The 18,314-nt window shown below is 36.9% G+C and overlaps 1 protein-coding gene across 1 annotated transcript in view; it reads left to right on the top strand.

Annotated features, from left to right (window-relative positions):
- Positions 1 to 18,314, top strand: part of DMGDH (dimethylglycine dehydrogenase) — a 54,927-nt gene that overhangs the window by 13,060 nt on the left and 23,553 nt on the right. Inside the window, exons 6-13 of the mRNA XM_006913172.1 lie at positions 5,394 to 5,642; positions 7,843 to 8,041; positions 12,285 to 12,454; positions 12,835 to 12,988; positions 14,709 to 14,874; positions 15,333 to 15,463; positions 16,817 to 17,034; positions 17,896 to 18,053. Coding sequence (XP_006913234.1) covers positions 5,394 to 5,642; positions 7,843 to 8,041; positions 12,285 to 12,454; positions 12,835 to 12,988; positions 14,709 to 14,874; positions 15,333 to 15,463; positions 16,817 to 17,034; positions 17,896 to 18,053 — 1,445 coding nt within the window. The remainder of the gene's footprint in view (positions 1 to 5,393; positions 5,643 to 7,842; positions 8,042 to 12,284; positions 12,455 to 12,834; positions 12,989 to 14,708; positions 14,875 to 15,332; positions 15,464 to 16,816; positions 17,035 to 17,895; positions 18,054 to 18,314) is intronic.

Raw genomic sequence — 18,314 nt, 5'->3', positions numbered from 1 at the left:
CCCTACACTAGTAATTAAATTCTAGTGTTCCAATTCATGAGCATCTTTGTTCTCAGTTTGCTCTTTTAGGGCAGATTTAATCATTTGTGTTCTCTGTCATCTATTTCTGATTACTTGACTCTAGTCAAAAAACTTTTAATCCTTTCCTTTCACAGCATTATTAAACATACTTCATAATCTTTTCTCAGGTTACTCTATTATAATTTAGACTCAGAATAGTGAAGCCAAAAGGGATATTTGAGATAATCTAACAACTTATTCATTTTCCATTTATGAAAATCAAGGTCCAGAAAGGTCATGCTACTCGGCAAAGTAACACAATTATGTCAGAGCCAGGACTTGGACTTGCGTCTTTTGATTCTTGAGTTAATAGGTCATTTGCTTGTGAAGTCATTTTCAATCATCATACACACAAAAATAAATTCTTGTGCAAATGAAAATACTTATGCAGTCTAAACTGGGCTAATACTTTATATTTACCTATTATTCATAATGGTTAATTTAAAACCTAAAATAAGCATGAGGCAGTAACTGATTTTCTTATTGTCTACTCTTTGAGTCAGTACTTAAATTATACAATAAAAACAATCTATATTATTTTCAGATCAAATGCTATGCCATGAGAACATGCTAGAAACATGGACCCTTAAGATTCTTTCCTCTAAACTGTAACTACAATTGATGTTATTTATTTTAAACAAAACACTTTTAGTGGTTCTAGAAGAAGTTATATTTTCAATATTTAAGAGTTTAAATTAGTATTTCTGAATCTTTCTAACCTATTCTCCCATTTGAAAAGTGTAAAACTCTCATGACTTCTTTGATATCATTTGAAATTCAAAATACAGTAATAGAAAATGACTTGCTGGAAAAAAAAAAAAGAGCAAAAGAATAAATATTGCTTTCTTTCTGAACTTTCTTTTTTGATCCTGCCTCTACCCCCCACTCATACCCCCACAATCCCCATCTGATATCCCTACCCCTTGCTGTCATTGGGTATAACTGATCTAAATTCTGCTAGAATATCTAAGACCATGAAATCACTGACACCTTATTTACCAGGTAGCAAAGATTCTTTGTAATTGTACATCTTTCTTTATGAGCCCCTAGAACATTTCCCCTACAAATTCAGCCCCTAGAACATTTTACTGTTTTCATAGTGATAGCAAATACTGAACAAACATACTTTGACTTCCATATCAGCACCCATGGCAGACATTGCTAATTGATCACAGATGAGCTTGGACAAACCCCACCATTTTTCTCAACACAGTGCTTCAGGCAGCTGTACACTCCCAACTGATATTTTTGAGGAAGCATGTAGAAGACCTTAATTTAACACAGTTATTTATTGTTTCCCTAAAATGGATAAAAATTTTTTGCATCGTTCATTACCATTGTAATAATTTTTTCCTCTAAATAACAAACTGTGAGGAATAAAGAATCACTAAAGAGAAAGAATTCTTTCCAAAGAGATCTGACATATTTTATGCAGCTGTGAAATCTTTTGGGGCAATCAGGGTGAGGGAGGGCAATGGCAGGAGGTGCTAGAAAACACTTCTGGTGCTGTCCTGGGAAAACACATCCTTAGAATTAGATTGACAGTGTGGCCCTGTGTGGGGTGGTAAACACAGGGCCACACCTTCAACCTAATTTCTGGGATTGTTTTTCTGGGTCAACACCAGGAAGCTGTTCCCCAGGATGTCCTTCTGCTGTCTTTGTTCTTGAAGCATCTCAGTCACATCGCTGCCTTTCTTGTCCTCAGTTCTTGGTAACTCCAGGCAGCTCCTTGCTGAGAGTTGTATGAAGAACTATGCTGTCTCAATTCTCAATTCTTTCCTTTTAAATTAAATGTATTGGGGTGACATTAGTTAATAACATTATATGCGTTTCAGGTGTACGATTTTATAATATATCATCTGTATATTGCATCAATTCTTTATGTCATTCAGATCATATCTCTGGTCCATATCTTTTTTATTTGTTTATTTTTCCTCCATCTCTTCTCTTCCAATGGGCAAAAGTTACTGGAAAAACTCTGACTGATTACATATTAGTAGTCCATGGAAGGTGTGGAGCAGTGTGTGTTTAATTAATTGTAAATCTGTTTTGAAAAAACCTTATTTAAAGTATAGAAGCTCCCCAAATGGTAAGCCTCAGTAATTGGGGGCCAAGGCGTCAACATGCTTCCTTTTATAATTAAAACTAACAAAGATCCATTTTATGAATAAAAGCAATCTTTACAGAAGGCATCATGCTAATAGGATTTGAAAATGTGTGTCTGATGGAATGTTTCCCAGAGTTACTCAGTGACACCAGGATGCCTCACCAATTCAGGTGAGGCCTTCAGGCCAGCTCTGAAATTTAATGAAAGGAACTAGGATAACGACTTGGAAATATAAGCAAAATGTTGAAAATATAAAGGCCACTATTATCTACTCAATTGTACTATCACCTGCTAGAAGTTTCTTTACGTGGAGTCGTAACAGGAGGCTGTTGAGTCTTTAGGATATCCATGAAAAGGAAAGTTTACAAGTAAAAACTATGTCCATTTGCTGATGTGTGTATTGTTACCATGCAACCTGGGCAAATGACTTATTTGTAAAATGGAGATAATAGTGCCCATCTCAAAAAGTTATTATGGTTAGTAAATGAGCTAGTAATGTAAAGTATCCAGAAAGGGTTTACCATATGGAAAACACTAAAAAATTAAGTATGATAATCATAATCATTATTATGATTAATTATTTCCTTAAAAGTCTATGCCCTGGTCTGAGAGGGAGACTGAAGTAACTTTATTCTTGAGCAAGCAGAGCAGAGGAACAGTTTCTGACACTCCTGACCTCTTGGTGTACAATAGGCTAATTTGCCTTTAGTATTGCTTAAAAAACTGTTTTTAATTCTACCTGCATTCTACTTCTCCCCTCAGAGGCAGCTCAGGGGCATAGGACAGGAGCTATTTATTATGATGCAGGCTTTTTCTTTCCATGGTGATGAATGTTTCTCTTGTTTTCATTTCCAATTGACTCTGTAAGCCTGTAAGCCTGAGATAGCTTTGTAAACTTTACTCGAGAATTTTCCTAATACGGTAAATCAGAAATGTGATTGGATGGTGCCAACCTGAAGTCCAGTGTTCAGCCAAAAAGAATTGCTTAATTTTACCTGATACTCTGCATCAGAGAATGTCACTATATAAACCATCATTGCTACTGTATAAATCACTAGTACAAGGAAACTTGTCCACGAAACTGTACCCTTCATTTTAACTCCATTTCTATTAATCACTGCATTTTTTAAAAAATGGAACCCATTTCCAAATGATCGTTTTTATTGACTCTTCTCTTCAGTGTTTTCTAGGTGGTAATGGTAGATTTTAGATGATCCCTCCACATTTGTCTCTCTTCCTTTTGAACTTGGTAGGTAGGTGATCTAGCAGGGGTTGAAGTATAATCCTAGCTAGATTTAGGTTAACTTGATTGACATATAGAGGAGAGAATGCCAACAAACACCACCACCATAGGGTAAAATAGCAGAGAGCTTTCCATGGAGCTCATTGAAATAATATAGTTATATGATACTTAAGCATATGTTTCCACTTTATTTTAATCATGAAGTACATTAATAAGTGAGCAGTTATACTCAGAAATGTATAAATATGTTTGCATAGGACAGAATTTATTCTTCAATTTATGTTTTAATTGAAACAAATATATTGAGGAAAATGCTTTGAATTGCTAAGCTAAATATTTTGACTTTTTATATTTTAAAGCTTCTCTAGTTCATATAACTAGAATTTGTGGCTTTACTGTATTTTCCTACAAAGTTCTGACATTGTTAATTCACATCTTCCTACTAGCACAAATAAATTACGTCTCTAAATTATTAAAAGACCAACAAACAGCTCTAATGCCCATAGGCAAGATTTTTGGTTTGCAAACAGACACCCATTTTGGGTGCTATTATGTAAGTGTGGCTGATTTAGCTGTTAGGCCAAAACGTAACAACTGAGCACAAGAGTGATATTTAGATGGTTAAATAAAAATAAACTTCAGTACATAAGAGCACATAATCTGGGTTCCCAGACTGAGTCATAATTGATAATTCTGTGTCTAGCTCTGAACTTCATAATGACAGGAAATTCAGAACTTACTAGATTATGAAAAAAGGAGAAAAAGAAATGATTAAAAATTTAGAGTGAAACTCCTAAAGAAATAACTTAAAAAAGATTCCCTAATTATTCGAATGATTACTCAAAATTATTATGAAATAAACAAGCACATAGAACCCTTCCCCCTCAAACAATCCATTGGTGGGTCAGATGACATGACATCCCTAACAATTACTTATCATTTCAGATTCTAAAGTAACTTTATACAGTGAAAGAGTCTTGGATTTTTAAAATAAAGTCTTTCTGTAGCAAGAAAACCAATAAAATGTGCTGATTCCAGAGTCTCCCTGTGTGACCTTGGGCAGGGCTCTTTTTTCCTCTGGACTTCAGCTCCATATCTGTATACTGAAGAATATCCTAGGGGAGAATCAAGGGTCCTTTCAGCCACAAATTGTCTAGTTCTATCTTTTGCAAAGGAAAAAATAACATTTGTTCCTACCAATAAGACAGTCCCCATGTACACTGTGCAGTAAGAAACCTCTCACCTCAATGTGAGAACCACCACTACTTATGAGCCCTCTCCCGTTGGCTGTGGCACCTCCTGCTCTGGACCCTGGTGCCTTTGTGTCCTTTGTAAGAAAGGACCTTACGAACATATTCAAACTAAATTTTTAAAATAATAGAGAAAACTGAATGTGCTCTCTCTCTCTCAAAGTATATGCATTTTCAAATTATAAGTTAGCAGAACAATTTTGTGCTTATGGAGTTTTAGGCATCAGCAATGTGGGGAGAGGAAAGCCTGGGGGTCAGGGACTGAGCTGCAGGGCTTTGGTCATGATTATAATGTGTTACATTGATCACATCAAAATGGGGGCCTCTTCCCTTGCCTGATCATTCATGTTCTACAGATAGGGTTAGTTCATTACTCTCTTTCTTATCCACATTGGTACATTTGACATATTTGGGTTATTTATTTTGTCCTTCAAATATTTTTTCCTGCCCATCTTTGTTTGTGGGCAAAATACTTTTTCAGGAATGGAGTTCTATTAAATTACAGAATTATCTTCAAAACTCTGGGGCAATGTAAAATTTTGTCTCATCTTCTCTTCCCCCAGTCAATTTTGTAATGACAAAAAATTTAAAGTTGTTATGACATACTTTAGACTTTGCCATTGGTATTGAAGTCTTCTATTTTATTTTAATATAAATGCTATTATCAATGTCAGATGTGGTATGTTTATATGTGTGGTGACGTTTTCAAGTGATTTTTTTTTTTTTATTTAAGGATTTTGGGCTCGTGAAGTAGGTAAGATGATTGGACTAGAACATCCTCTCATTCCGGTTCAACATCAATATGTTGTTACATCTACTATCCCCGAAGTAAAAGCTTTGAAACGAGAACTGCCTGTGCTCCGTGACCTGGAAGGATCTTATTACCTCCGACAAGAAAGGGATGGGCTTTTGTTTGGTCCCTATGAAAGTCAGGAGAAAATGAAAGTTCAAGACTCATGGGTCACCAGTGGAGTCCCTCCAGGTGGGTTCAGCAAATGGAAGTGTGTGCAGGTCAGACATGTATATTTTATCCTCCCTGTGGTGAGAGGCTGGCTGTAAAGTAAGATGACACCATAGTACTAGCCTATCAGATCCCTGGAACATTGGTGGTGAGGGGTTTGAGGTAAGCTCTGTTCTTTTATGCCATTGAACAATCACAGCAGGGAGTAAAGAAAGAGAGGAGGCAGTCGATGGTGGAGAAGCTAAAGAAACATGCTCTCTACTGCTGTGGAAGGCTCAAGGTGATTTTTACCTGCTCACACCAACCCCCTGCCTCCCTGCTCTTTCCTTCCTCCCCTGCCTGCTGGGTCTAATTTGGATGTAGCTGCTATTGTGTTTGGACAGTTGGAAACATGACAGATATCAGTGTCAAGTTATCTAGCCTTCTAAGAATGAAAGCCTCAGAGTCTATCCTAGAGCAAGATAGGTTGCAACTGCATACTGAAGCCCTCCCCTACTACATAAGTGGATGTGGAAAAGGTTCAAGCCTCTATGCTAAAGCAGGAGGTACTACAGTTTCTCTTTCAAGTTCCGTAAGGGAGAAAGACCTGTGTTTTTGATGAAACATTTCTACAGAGCCAGATTAAAGACTGGGTCACTTAAGGAGATGCCTCAGGTTTTAATCTCTAAATGGAGCTAAAATGTCATTGGGACACTGAACTGTTATAGAGAATACAAACAAATGGAGGCAACTGTACTTTCCGGAATGATACTTTGATGAGCAATTGGGGCTAGGGAATGAATCCCTCCCTCCCATTCCTCATAGAATGCACATACCCATGTCTCCACAAATGATTACTAAAGCACTTTCCATAGAAATTGAGCCAGTTAGCTGAAGACTTTAGTTTTGCTGAGTAGGCTCTCTGCATTTGGGCCTGAGCAGAAGAATAGCTCCTAATCACAGGAGGGCTGACTTGTCCCCTGGCAGCCTCCCTCTTCGCTCTTCCTCCATGCCGGCAGCCTTTCCTCCAAGTAAATGTTGAACAAATATTTTAATAATTTCATTCAGAGGGAGAGCCGGATTATTGGCTGGCCCTGAGCAACCACATGTCTGCATCCAGTCCTGGCAATCTGCAGGCCTCCACACCACTGACCCAACCTGCAGTCCCTGGGAGGGACAACAAGAAACTAACAGGCTGCCGTGTGGGAAAATCACTAGTATTGGTGGACGCAGTCTTTTAGAAGCTCATCTGTGGCCCTGCCTTCAATCACAGTGCCTTTTGGGACTGAGAGGATGATTGCACTCCAGGGCCCTGGCTCTTTCCACAGAATTCTAGCCCTCTGAATGTGTGTGGGAGCAAGCTTGGGGAAGGAGGCCTCTGTGCCATTCCTTCCCTGCTGAGAGTTAAAAGGGATTGAAAGCCATCTCCCAGAGTCTAGCATAGTTTCCACTTATCCCCAGTGTCTTGACATGACTTTGTAAATTCCCATTTGCTCTCACCTGGGAGGCCAAAGCAGACTTGTGGTTATTTAAAGGATAAAAGATCTCTCTTGCCAGCACCGAGCTGATCGAGAAAGGAAGGTTCGATGGTGATGCCCAGTTGGAAGAATGCACAAGAGGCAGACATGAGAATGAAACAGCAGGCACCAACGGTATTGTGTGGAGCACACTTCTGTTGGCGAGGAGCGCGATATTGCACACACTTCTGCTCCCCTTTTTATGCTCTCCTTCTGTTCTCCAGGGGACCGCGTGACTCCACACATAGCAGAGTACAATAGTGGCTTTCAGCCTCACATGCGTGATACAATAAGCTGAAGTATATTTACATATTTTAGGCACAGACACCCTACTACACTAATGTAACATTCTAAATCCGGGGTCCTATTCCAAGCTAAGAGCCTGGATCACAGCCAGGCCTGGGACGCACATCTCTTGATAAACTGAATAATTGTTGTTTGTTTTTGTAACTGGAAACTGTTAATATGTATAAGTTAAAAATTTCTATTAATTAAAAAGGATAACTTTTATGATTTTATTGTTTCAAGAAATAACATTATTGTTCTTAGTAATATAGTGACTACCCATCTGTTGATAGTGAATATCAAGTTTAGACTTAAAGAAGAAAAGAAGTAGCTTATTAACAGGCCATCTTTACATGTAAGCTGATTCAGAGATTTAAATCACTTTAGAGTGCTTGTCAGTGCAAATGTGGCATCCTGATCACAGTGGCATGACCTTTCAGATTTTGGAAAGGAACTCTTTGAGTCTGATCTAGACCGAATCATGGAACATGTCGAAGCTGCCATGGAAATGGTTCCAGTCTTGAAAAAGGCTGACATCATCAATGTTGTCAATGGCCCTATTACCTATTCTCCTGACATACTGCCTATGGTGGGGCCCCATCATGGGGTCAGAAACTACTGGGTGGCTATAGGCTTTGGGTGAGTATCTCCATATAATTCAACATTTATCATTGAATCATGTATTTTAGATAAGCCTTGTCTCATAATCTCAGGCCAAAAATGAAAAATGGGGGAGGTGCAGAGAGTTTTCTCCCTTTCATGATCAATGAAATGGGAAGAATAAAAAGTTTCAGCCTTAAGACCCTGACTATATAATGGTTTAATCACTTGTATAGATTTAAAAGACTTGCACATGGAAGGGCAATAATTTCCTGGAATTTTCTCTTTGTATATTTCCTGCCATTTCTATTATTTATGTTTCTTTTCATTCTGTGTATATTCTGTGTATATTCATTTAAGTCAATTTGCCCCAATGTTTCCATAACACAGATAATTTAAAATATCAAATATATAACATATCTGATACAGTTCTTGCCATAATTCATGTTTGTCTAACATGATTTATTTCTTTATAATTCCTCAAGTTGCTTACTATTTATGATTTCATCACTCATTTGATGTTTCATCTCTATTTTTGCCATGTATTTGGTGATTATTAATATCATGCTCCATTTACTGTCATATTATAACTTCTAATATTCTACTTTTCTTCCCCATTTTATCTAGCTATTTATTTAATCAATATTTAATGATTGCTATCTCTGTGCCAGGTCTATAGCTAGGCACTGGGCTACAGTTGAGAACAAGGCGGTGAAATCTGACCAGAGGCACAAGGCTTATTGGGGTGCTGTTCTGCCAAAAGTAGAGAGGCTGGGGTCTGAACTAGGGAAATAGCAGTGAAGACTAAGAGACAGGAGATAAAATTATTAAATTTGCTAATCAATTGCATTATGTCTTGAGGGAGAGAAAAAAATAGCAAATGATGGCAACTTTTTTAAGTTGCCCCTTGGTTGGATGCTGGAACCCTGGGGAGAAAGAACCTGAAAAATGAGTACTATTTTTGACAGGTTGGGTTTGACGTGTTAAGTTTAGATCTGTGGGACATCCAAAGGGAGAAAACCAGATGGAGATAGGGGACTGGCTGGTATAATGTAACTGAGGGCTTAGGTAATTACTGTAGAGTCCATATATAAGCATGCGTGTATGGGAGTGATTCTCTAGCACATCACTTGTGTATCTTCTTTGGAGAAATGTCTGTTTGTATCTTTTGCCCATTTAAAAAATTGGATTATTCATCTTTTTATTGTTAAGTTTTAGGAGGTATTTATATATTCTAGATACAAGACTCTCATCAGATACACGATTTGCAAAATTTTTCTCCCATTCTGTGAGTTTTTTCACTTTCTTAATAGTGTCCACTGAATCACAAAGTTTCTAATTGTGAAGAAGTCTGGAATGTTTATTATCCTTTTTTAAAATTAAATTTATTGGGGGTAACATTGGTTAATAACCTTATATAAATTTTAGATATGCAACTTTATAATATGACATTCATGTACTGTACAGTGTGCGCACCACCCAAAGTCTAGTTTCCATTTGTTATCATGTATTTGCCCTCTTTCACACTCTTCATCCTCCCATTCCCTTCCCCTTTGGCAACCAACATTCTGTTGTCTGTATCTATGAGTTTGTTTGTTTGTTTGTTTGTTGCCTTTTGTTTTATATCCCATATATGAATGAAATCATATAATTCTTATCTGGAGCTTCCTCCAAAAATTAAGAATAGAGCTATCATACAACCCAGGAATCCTTCTTCAGGGTATCTAACTGAAAAATTTGAAAGTACTTATTCATAAAGATATATGTACCCCTATGTTTATTGAAGCATTATTCACAATAGCTAAGATATTTTTAATTGGTAGTGTGATGAATGCCCACATTGGCTGCCCCTCCCAAACTGTCTATGTATATGCCAGTGCTAATTTACTTTACTCACAGATTATCTCAGACAACGCTGTTTTACTTTTGTTTTGTCTCAATTCTAACGAGATCTTCTGCTTCTAACATGATGCCCCCAAAATGTTTAATGAATTGCATTGAATTGAATCCAGTTTTTTTTTTTTTGTCTTAGAACAGATTATAAGCAGCAAGTTTAAATAGGGGAGAGTGCTTTAAGTTGTAACATCTAACAGTATAACAGAGTATAAAAAGCAGACACAAACACTCAAAAAACGTGAGCCATTTAAAAGAAACAGGTTCTTAATGCTAAAGCTACAGGAAGAATCTAACTCTCCTCTACTCATCAAATTTACTTCCAGTTCTACTTCACATATTACTTCTTTACGAAGATCTTATCAATTGAGCATAGGCACACTCTGTTGTCAGTTATACAAGGGCCCAGTAGCCACCATGTATTGCTTCCCTACCATGTGCTTTTAAATTCCATGTCAATTAATCCTCCACCAGCACCACGAAGAAAGTGTGCACAGGAGAAGACTAAGCTCAAGATGGTCACACAGCTTTCCCAAGATCACACAACTAATAGTTGCGGAACAAAAATCATACCCAGATCTCCTTATTCTACTATTTTTTATTTTTAACTACTAAACTAGGGGCTCTCAATAGAAGTTTCATAACACTCAGTTGTGTGGCTTTTTACATATAACTTGTTAATGGTTAGAGAGTTGAAGTTTGTAGAAGATTTACTTTTTAAAAATAAATTAGATTTTATTCAGGATTGTTCTCGAATAACAGCACTCTGCCCCTTTTGTTTGCTTATGTGCATTGTTGAGAGGGAAAGGACATGGTGTAGCAGTGAGGTGACAGGGAACCAAAGCACAACCCTGGCTATGCCCAAAAAGTCTGCTGAGGATGTGAATTATGTCATGTGTGTCTTAGCCGAAAAAAGAGATTTAGAACATTAAAGAAGTCCAATAAAGGAGTGCACACTGGGCTCAGATGACTGAGCTTTTTATCTCGAATCTGCTCTTTATTGCTGTATGGCCTTATTTAACCCCTGTGTGCCAGTTGATTTTCTCATTGGTAAAATGGAGATACTAAAGAATGAAACTGGTACATGTTAGATGGAAACAATGCCTTGTAAATGGTAAGCACTCTCAATAAATAGTAGTAAAACTTTATACAGTTTCAAGTCTTGGAAATGAGCATCCCTAGCTCTCAAAAATGGCAACTATTGTATATCATACATTGGGCATGGCTAAGTGAATAAACATTTAAAGCATATATTTCATAATTATTTTAAGCATATGTGTAATCATTTTCTTGCTTTCTTGAAACAGCGAGATGGTGGGTAATTTGGATGATCCATGTCTCTTTTTTTAAAAAACTATCCAGAGAAGTGTCAATTGTTGCCTTTTTATTCTGCTTGAGAAATAGCCTTATAACAAATTAGGCATTTATTTTTATAAAATAGCAAAACTAGTTAACATTTCCAGTCTTTGCTAAGGTCCTCCCAAGCACTTTGAACCCATGATTCTTGCTGTTAAGTTGCTCTCATTTCGGGTACTGGAATTTCTTGCATTTTGAGGTCTGCTCATGTAGCTCCTTTTCTTGGTCATCTTTTCATGACTTCCTACTCATCCAATTCCTCTGAAGCATCTCTTAACTTAAACCATAGATAAACCCACAGTAAAGTCCTTCATTAGACAAGAGTGGGTAGAACAGCACATGGCCAAAGTTAAATTGTGATCCCTCCATCTATATCAAATTCTTTACCACAATCATGTTCTTGGTTTTAAAGCATCTTCATGTAGAAATAGAAAACAAACCCACCTTCTCCACCAAGTGACTCATTAGTTACAAAATACAGTGGGCAGTGTTCTTTTCTGTGTCCTCCCCACAAGTCCCTGAGTGAGTCCCTGAATACTTCTAAAATAATGGCCCAAGATCCTTGCACAGAAATCATTGCCTGAGGGTGCCTGAACTAAATTTCGTCTGAGAAGAGATGGGCATGCCACTCTACAGTGTACATGTTTCTCCTACAAGGTTCCTATCTGTCAGAATAATCACAGCTCAAGAGGGCTGATAAAGTATCAACCATATCTGCCCGTTGCTTCCTTTCTCCATTTTCCTAAAGCGAGCATTCTTACTAGGCAAGAGTTGTAGGCCATTCTGCAGGTATTATATATCTCTTGAAACCATGGAAACAAACTAGCTATCAAGTCAGGCACATTTAATATAGATGCCTAAATGTGTACATTTTTTTGAGGAACAAAAATCATAGCATAAAGATTATGTTGATTGTGTGTTCTGAATTGCACAAAACGCCCCAACTATGAGGCCCTATAAAATATTTGGACATGTTTCATTGTTTGTAAATAGCATATGTAAGTAATAGGGTATTTATCTCTGTATTTGAAAGATATGGCATCATCCACGCTGGTGGGGTAGGGAAATATCTCAGTGACTGGATCCTGCATGGAGAACCTCCTTTTGATCTGATAGAATTGGATCCCAATCGCTATGGCAAATGGACAACAACTCAGTACACTGAGGCAAAAGCAAGAGAGTCATACGGATTCAACAATATTGGTAAAGTGCAAATTTGCTGTTGTGTACAGAGTACATACAGAATTGACTTGCAGTGCCTCTGACTTTAGATGCTTTTTATTCTATATTGTGGTGGGAGTGGTTAGAGATCTAAAAAGCATGTGCCTTTAAGACACAACAAGGAATCTGTATTAATATATATATTTAATCCGTGAAGTACATCAGTGATTTTGTTTTAAATCTATTTGTATCTTTACCCTTTGATGATCAATATAAATGACATCTTTGAGTGTTTTACTTAAATCTAACACTCATATATGCTTTTGGATTTTAAGTGCTGTACTTTCCACTTTCTGAATCACTTCAAACTATTTTATAATTTTGGTTATATGCTATTTAGAGTGCTGGTTTTCCTATTTCAGTTGGTTATCCTAAAGAAGAACGGTTTGCCGGGAGGCCAACTCAGCGAGTCAGTGGGCTTTATAAAACCCTAGAGTCTAAATGTTCCATGGGGTTCCATGCGGGCTGGGAGCAGCCACACTGGTTCTACAAACCGGGCCAGGACACTCGCTACAGGTAAGTGAACGACAATCTGCCTGTGGTTCTGACTACAGAATGAAACTTTGGAGGTGGAATAGAGGGACATCAGAGAAGAGCCATTTCCCCTCCCACCTCATCCTTCTACCCATTCGAATAAACATTAAGCCCTTTCCTACAAAAATTATTTTCTGACAGTGGAGGCATTGATCTATTCCACATGATATTGATTCCTATCTAGAACCCATGTGACCTCGAAAGTCCAACAGTCAAACCAGGTGAAGCCTCACTTTAGCATTTTCCAAGAGCTCAGAGGAAACTTCCCAACACCTCCAAATTTCCATATGCCTTCAGGTGGCTCCTAAAAGTTTGTCCTGGTTTAAGATGCCTGGTCGAATCACTTAGTATGGAAATATGGATTTTCTATTTATCAAAGAATAGCTCAAGGCAACTATTTTGTGTCACTGGGTTATGAAAATTATATGCACTATTGATAAATTAGGGGAAAGATAATCTAAAAAAAATTTTTTTTTAATTTTTCAATTAGGAAAAGAGAATTTACTTGGTATTTTAGGTTAAGCTAAAACAAAGTATGTCACTAAAATGATTCTCTGAATTCCTCTAAAGTCTTGCCATTGTTTTACTTGGATTACATGCCATTGTTGTATTTGGGAGTAATAGTGATTATATATTTTTCTCATGAGAATCCATAAACCAAGAGAAAACAAATAGCAAATCAAGAAATTAAGTTACCATTTTTTAACCTGTCATTTTGCTTATTTAGAATAGGTTTTGGTGACTATTTTAAGACCAGACCTAAATGGTATAAGGCATAGTAGAGGGCCAGTTGTTGAATAATGAATTTGGGCTCTGTAGAAAGCCAGTCTAGATAGCTGGGGGCAAAATACTGGTTTCGTTTTTCCTAAGAGATTCAGATAAATGCCAGATTTATTCTTCACCTTATGCTGTTTGGATCTGTCCTGTTTCTTCTACTATTTTAATAATTAAGCTACTGAAAACTCATTTTGCAGACTTAGCATTCTGCTCTGAAGTGAAAATATCACATTAGAAGTCCATTTCATAAAGTAGAATGGACCCTGCATAATGAATCAGGGGACCTTCTTTCCAGGCTGTCATTAAATAATGCAAAGGCTTTGGAAGTCACTTTGTGCTTTTTCTCTAAAAATGAAGATGTTGGATCAGATCCATGCTTAGTCCAGACATGGACTAATAGCATGAGCATTACCTGGGAGCCTGCTAGAATGCAGAATAGAGGCCCCCACCCCAGACCTGCTGCATCAGATTCTGCATTTTAACAAGTTCAAGTGATTTGTATTTGCATTGATGTTTGAGAAGCACTGGACAAGATAGCTCAACCCCCATATAGTCTGATCTAATTAGGTTAAAAAGTTAGTATTTTTTAAATGCTCTCTAGGTGACTCTAATATATAACCGAGATTGAAAATCACAGGACTGGTTGACTTCTAAGCTTTCTTCCAGATCTGAGAGCCCACGTACCCTACCTTATTTTTTAGTTAATTAATACTTCATTCATTATAAAACGTGTTATAGGGATAGATGAGTAACTTAAAAAGTCAGATTCCAATGTATACATATGATTTGCAGAACGGAATTTTAGGTTGCATTTTTTTTTTTCCAAATGGGATTTGCTAGATTAATAGGGCTTGTTAAAATATACTTATTCTGTAATTTTCTGAACACGAATGACAATTGTTTTTTGACAAACGTTGTGTTTCAGGCCAAGTTTTCGCCGCACAAACTGGTTTGAGCCTGTGGGCTCTGAGTATAAACAGGTTATGCAAAGAGTAGGGGTGATTGACCTGTCACCATTTGGGAAGTTTAACATCAAAGGTCAAGACTCTATTAGATTGTTGGACCATCTCTTTGCAAATGTCATTCCAAAGGTAAATAACCTTTTAAGGGTACAAGGTTCAAGATTCTGGCCTGCTTAACTCTCTACTCTCTCATTTTTTAAAAAAAACAAAAACAATAGTTTGCTTTAGTTCACAGAAAGATTTCTGTATGAACCCTAGAACTCTTCAACTGACCAAGACGATTCTAGCTAATTTTTCAATTTATGTTTTTGTTTAATGAATTGTCACCCAAGGACCTTATAACTTTGCTTAATTGTGCCAATAGGAACTGCAAAATTGACTGAAGTGTAGTTTTTATGACAAATAATTGTAATGATTATTTAAACTGAGAACTTCAAAATTAACCTTGAGCATAGAGTTCACACCATTGGTATAAATAATAAGATTCATACTTTTTTTATTGTTGACATTTTTATTTCCATGTTGTATTAAGAGGATTGATAAGAATTTTATTTCATCTTGAGATGATTTTAAGTTCTTTCATGTAGGTGGGTTTTACAAATATAAGTCACATGTTAACACCAAAAGGTCGAGTGTATGCTGAGTTGACTGTTTCTCATCAGTTTCCTGGGGAGTTTCTATTAATAACTGGTTCTGGATCAGAACTTCATGATCTTAGGTAAGTAAACCTAGTAAGAAAATTTTATATGGATTATATATTGACTCAATCTTAAATTGAGTTTTTTCTTTTACCAATAGTTGAAAGTACCACTTCAATTCTTAAATCTTATTGTTTAGAATAAACTCATGTCTTTACAGGAAATTATTTAAAGTAAGGAACCCTGTCCCCACTCTTCTCCAAAAGGTAATCCATCTGTAGGGTTTACTGATTTTAATAGTATTAACTCTTATTTATTGGGCACCAGCAATGTGTCAGAACTCTTCTTACATATTATCTCAATTAATTCTCTTAGTAGATATATCTTCACAGTATATACTGTTCCCATTTTCAGATGAGGAAACTGAAGTTTGAGTTAAAGGAACTTGCTCAAGTCAGTCTTTCTGATTCTGATGCCCACATTCAGTCCACTTCAGTAAGCTGCCCCTCTGGGTTATCTTCTCCCTTTTTCATGCTTTATGCTCTCTGGTCCACAGCTGGCGTTGGCCTGCCAAGCCAATCTTTCACATGGATATTTAGTCTACTATAAAATCTGTAGTCTTTAGTCTAGTATCCCAGAAATATTTGGAATATTATTTTTAATAAATGTCTTACTCTGACAGATTCTCACTCTAGTTATAAAATGCTGCAAATTATATCATCCAATCCAAGATATATTAGGGGCCATCTTAGCTTAGCTTTGTGTAAATCCAGATGATCATTTTATGATAGATTTTGGTAGCTCTAGGGACCGCGCTCTCTCTCTCTCTCTCTCTCTCTCTATATGTATGTATATGTATGTATGTATGTATATATATATGTATATGTATGTATATATACATATACATATATATACCTCCATAACCAGGTTTCAATAACTCATCAAGACCTAGAAATCGAAACCAGTCTTTAGGGTTTTTATCTTTTCTTTGTAATTGTCAAAGCAATTCTGTGTCTGGTGGCTGGCACATTATTAACTTTTAGCAGCACAAGCATCCATCCTGTGTACAGGTATTAGAGAGAATTTGGGTTTAAATTAATTTTTGAAGATTGAGTAATTAGTTTAACTGTAATAGGGCTGTCACTATTTAAAATAATTCTGTGGCAGCACTCATTTAAATGAAGGATCCTCTGTACTGTGAAAAATTACTCCCAAATTTATAAGTGGGTAAAATTACCCCCAAATTTATAGAGAATCACTTAACATCTCTGGGACTCAGTTTCTTCAACTTTAACAATTAGGTGATTTTAAGAAATGACACTCTGGGGACTTTCTGGTAATTCTAGACACAGAGCATTTCTCCAGAGAAATATATGTTACCAACATACATTATTCAAGCAATATTTAATTTAATATTTATGACTCAAATGCAGATGGATTGAAGAAGAGGCAGCCAAAGGTGGATATAATGTTGAAATAAAAAACATAACTGATGAGCTTGGAGTCCTCGGAGTTGCAGGGCCACATGCAAGAAAGGTCCTTCAGAAAGTGACCTCTGAAGATCTTAGTCATGATGTTTTCAAGTTTCTTCAAACCAAGACTTTAAAGATTTCCCATATTCCTGTCACTGCCATTAGGATATCTTACACTGGTAAGAATTGGAAAATAACCTAGAGTTAGTCTCTAAAATTTAAAAGAAGCTACCAAAAATGTGCAAGTGTACACACACACACACACACACACACACACACACACACACACACACACTCACTTTTGTTAGTATAGTTTGGAGGAAGATTTCTCCCGCCAAACTTGTATGACAATTCTTTCTGTTTTGTCTGGGAGAGAGTCATTCTACAGATTTCCAATTGTTGTTCCAGTCCTACATCTGCCTATCATTTGGAAGAGTAGAGAAGAAAATGGGAAGATGATGGCTGCTGGAATAGTTGGAAAGGTTGCCGGAATATTTAGGCCAGCTGACTCTATCTAGGAACATTCAAGTTGGTCTCCCCTAGATTGTCTCCCATAGAGTGGCCAAGTAAGGAAGAAGAGGGGACTAGGGAGCATCAGAGACTATGGCTATCCCACAATGGAGACCATATGAATTAATGTCAGTTGTCTCTATTTTTAAGCCTCATGATTTTGGGTCAATAAGTTAGGGGTTGAATTGTTTAAACCTGAACCCCTTATCTTGATAAACTATGCCATGCTAAGTACTCATCATTATAAAGCTGAGGTCAAGGGTCAAGGTTAACTCCTACATTGTAGTCTTTCTACTCACAAGAAGAGGTGTCCTAGATACCACCCTCTGTGTGAGAGACAGGATTAGGAACTAATGCGTCTGTGATAGGGCAGGCTCCTTTGAAGTGGGGTTTTATTGCAACTTTTTGTGAACTGTCTTTTAAAACTCAACAATGATAATGTTGCATAAATTTATGTGTTTTAGCTAATGCCCGTTAGACCTTGGGATCATTATTCTTACTCTGGTGTGGCATTTGTGGGTTTATTTCAGGTGAGCTGGGTTGGGAGCTGTACCACAGACGAGAAGATTCGGCGGCACTTTATAACGTTATCATGAATGCAGGCCAGGAGGAGGGAATTGACAATTTTGGAACATATGCCATGAATGCATTAAGACTGGAGAAGGCTTTCAGAGCCTGGGGGTCAGAGGTTTGAAATGCCAGCATCTTCATTAAAATTTTGTTTATTGTTTCTGATGTTTATACAAAGGCTAGTTTTAACTGCTTTAACATTGGTTCTGGCTATAAGAGAAATTATATATTATTAGATAACTTTACTTAATTAGGGGAAGAGATTTTTCATTTCGATTTTCCAGTTTAAAGTTCAGTGGAATTATGACTTACTGTTTATTCTGCCTGATTCCTCTTCCTTGGCAGACAGCCCTGATCATCTGTTTTTGACTATGTATGG

The sequence above is a fragment of the Pteropus alecto genome, unplaced genomic scaffold, assembly GCF_000325575.1.
Source record: "Pteropus alecto unplaced genomic scaffold, ASM32557v1 scaffold20, whole genome shotgun sequence".
Classification (NCBI taxonomy): Eukaryota; Metazoa; Chordata; class Mammalia; order Chiroptera; family Pteropodidae; genus Pteropus; species Pteropus alecto.
This window is presented reverse-complemented; position numbering and strand designations above follow the sequence as displayed.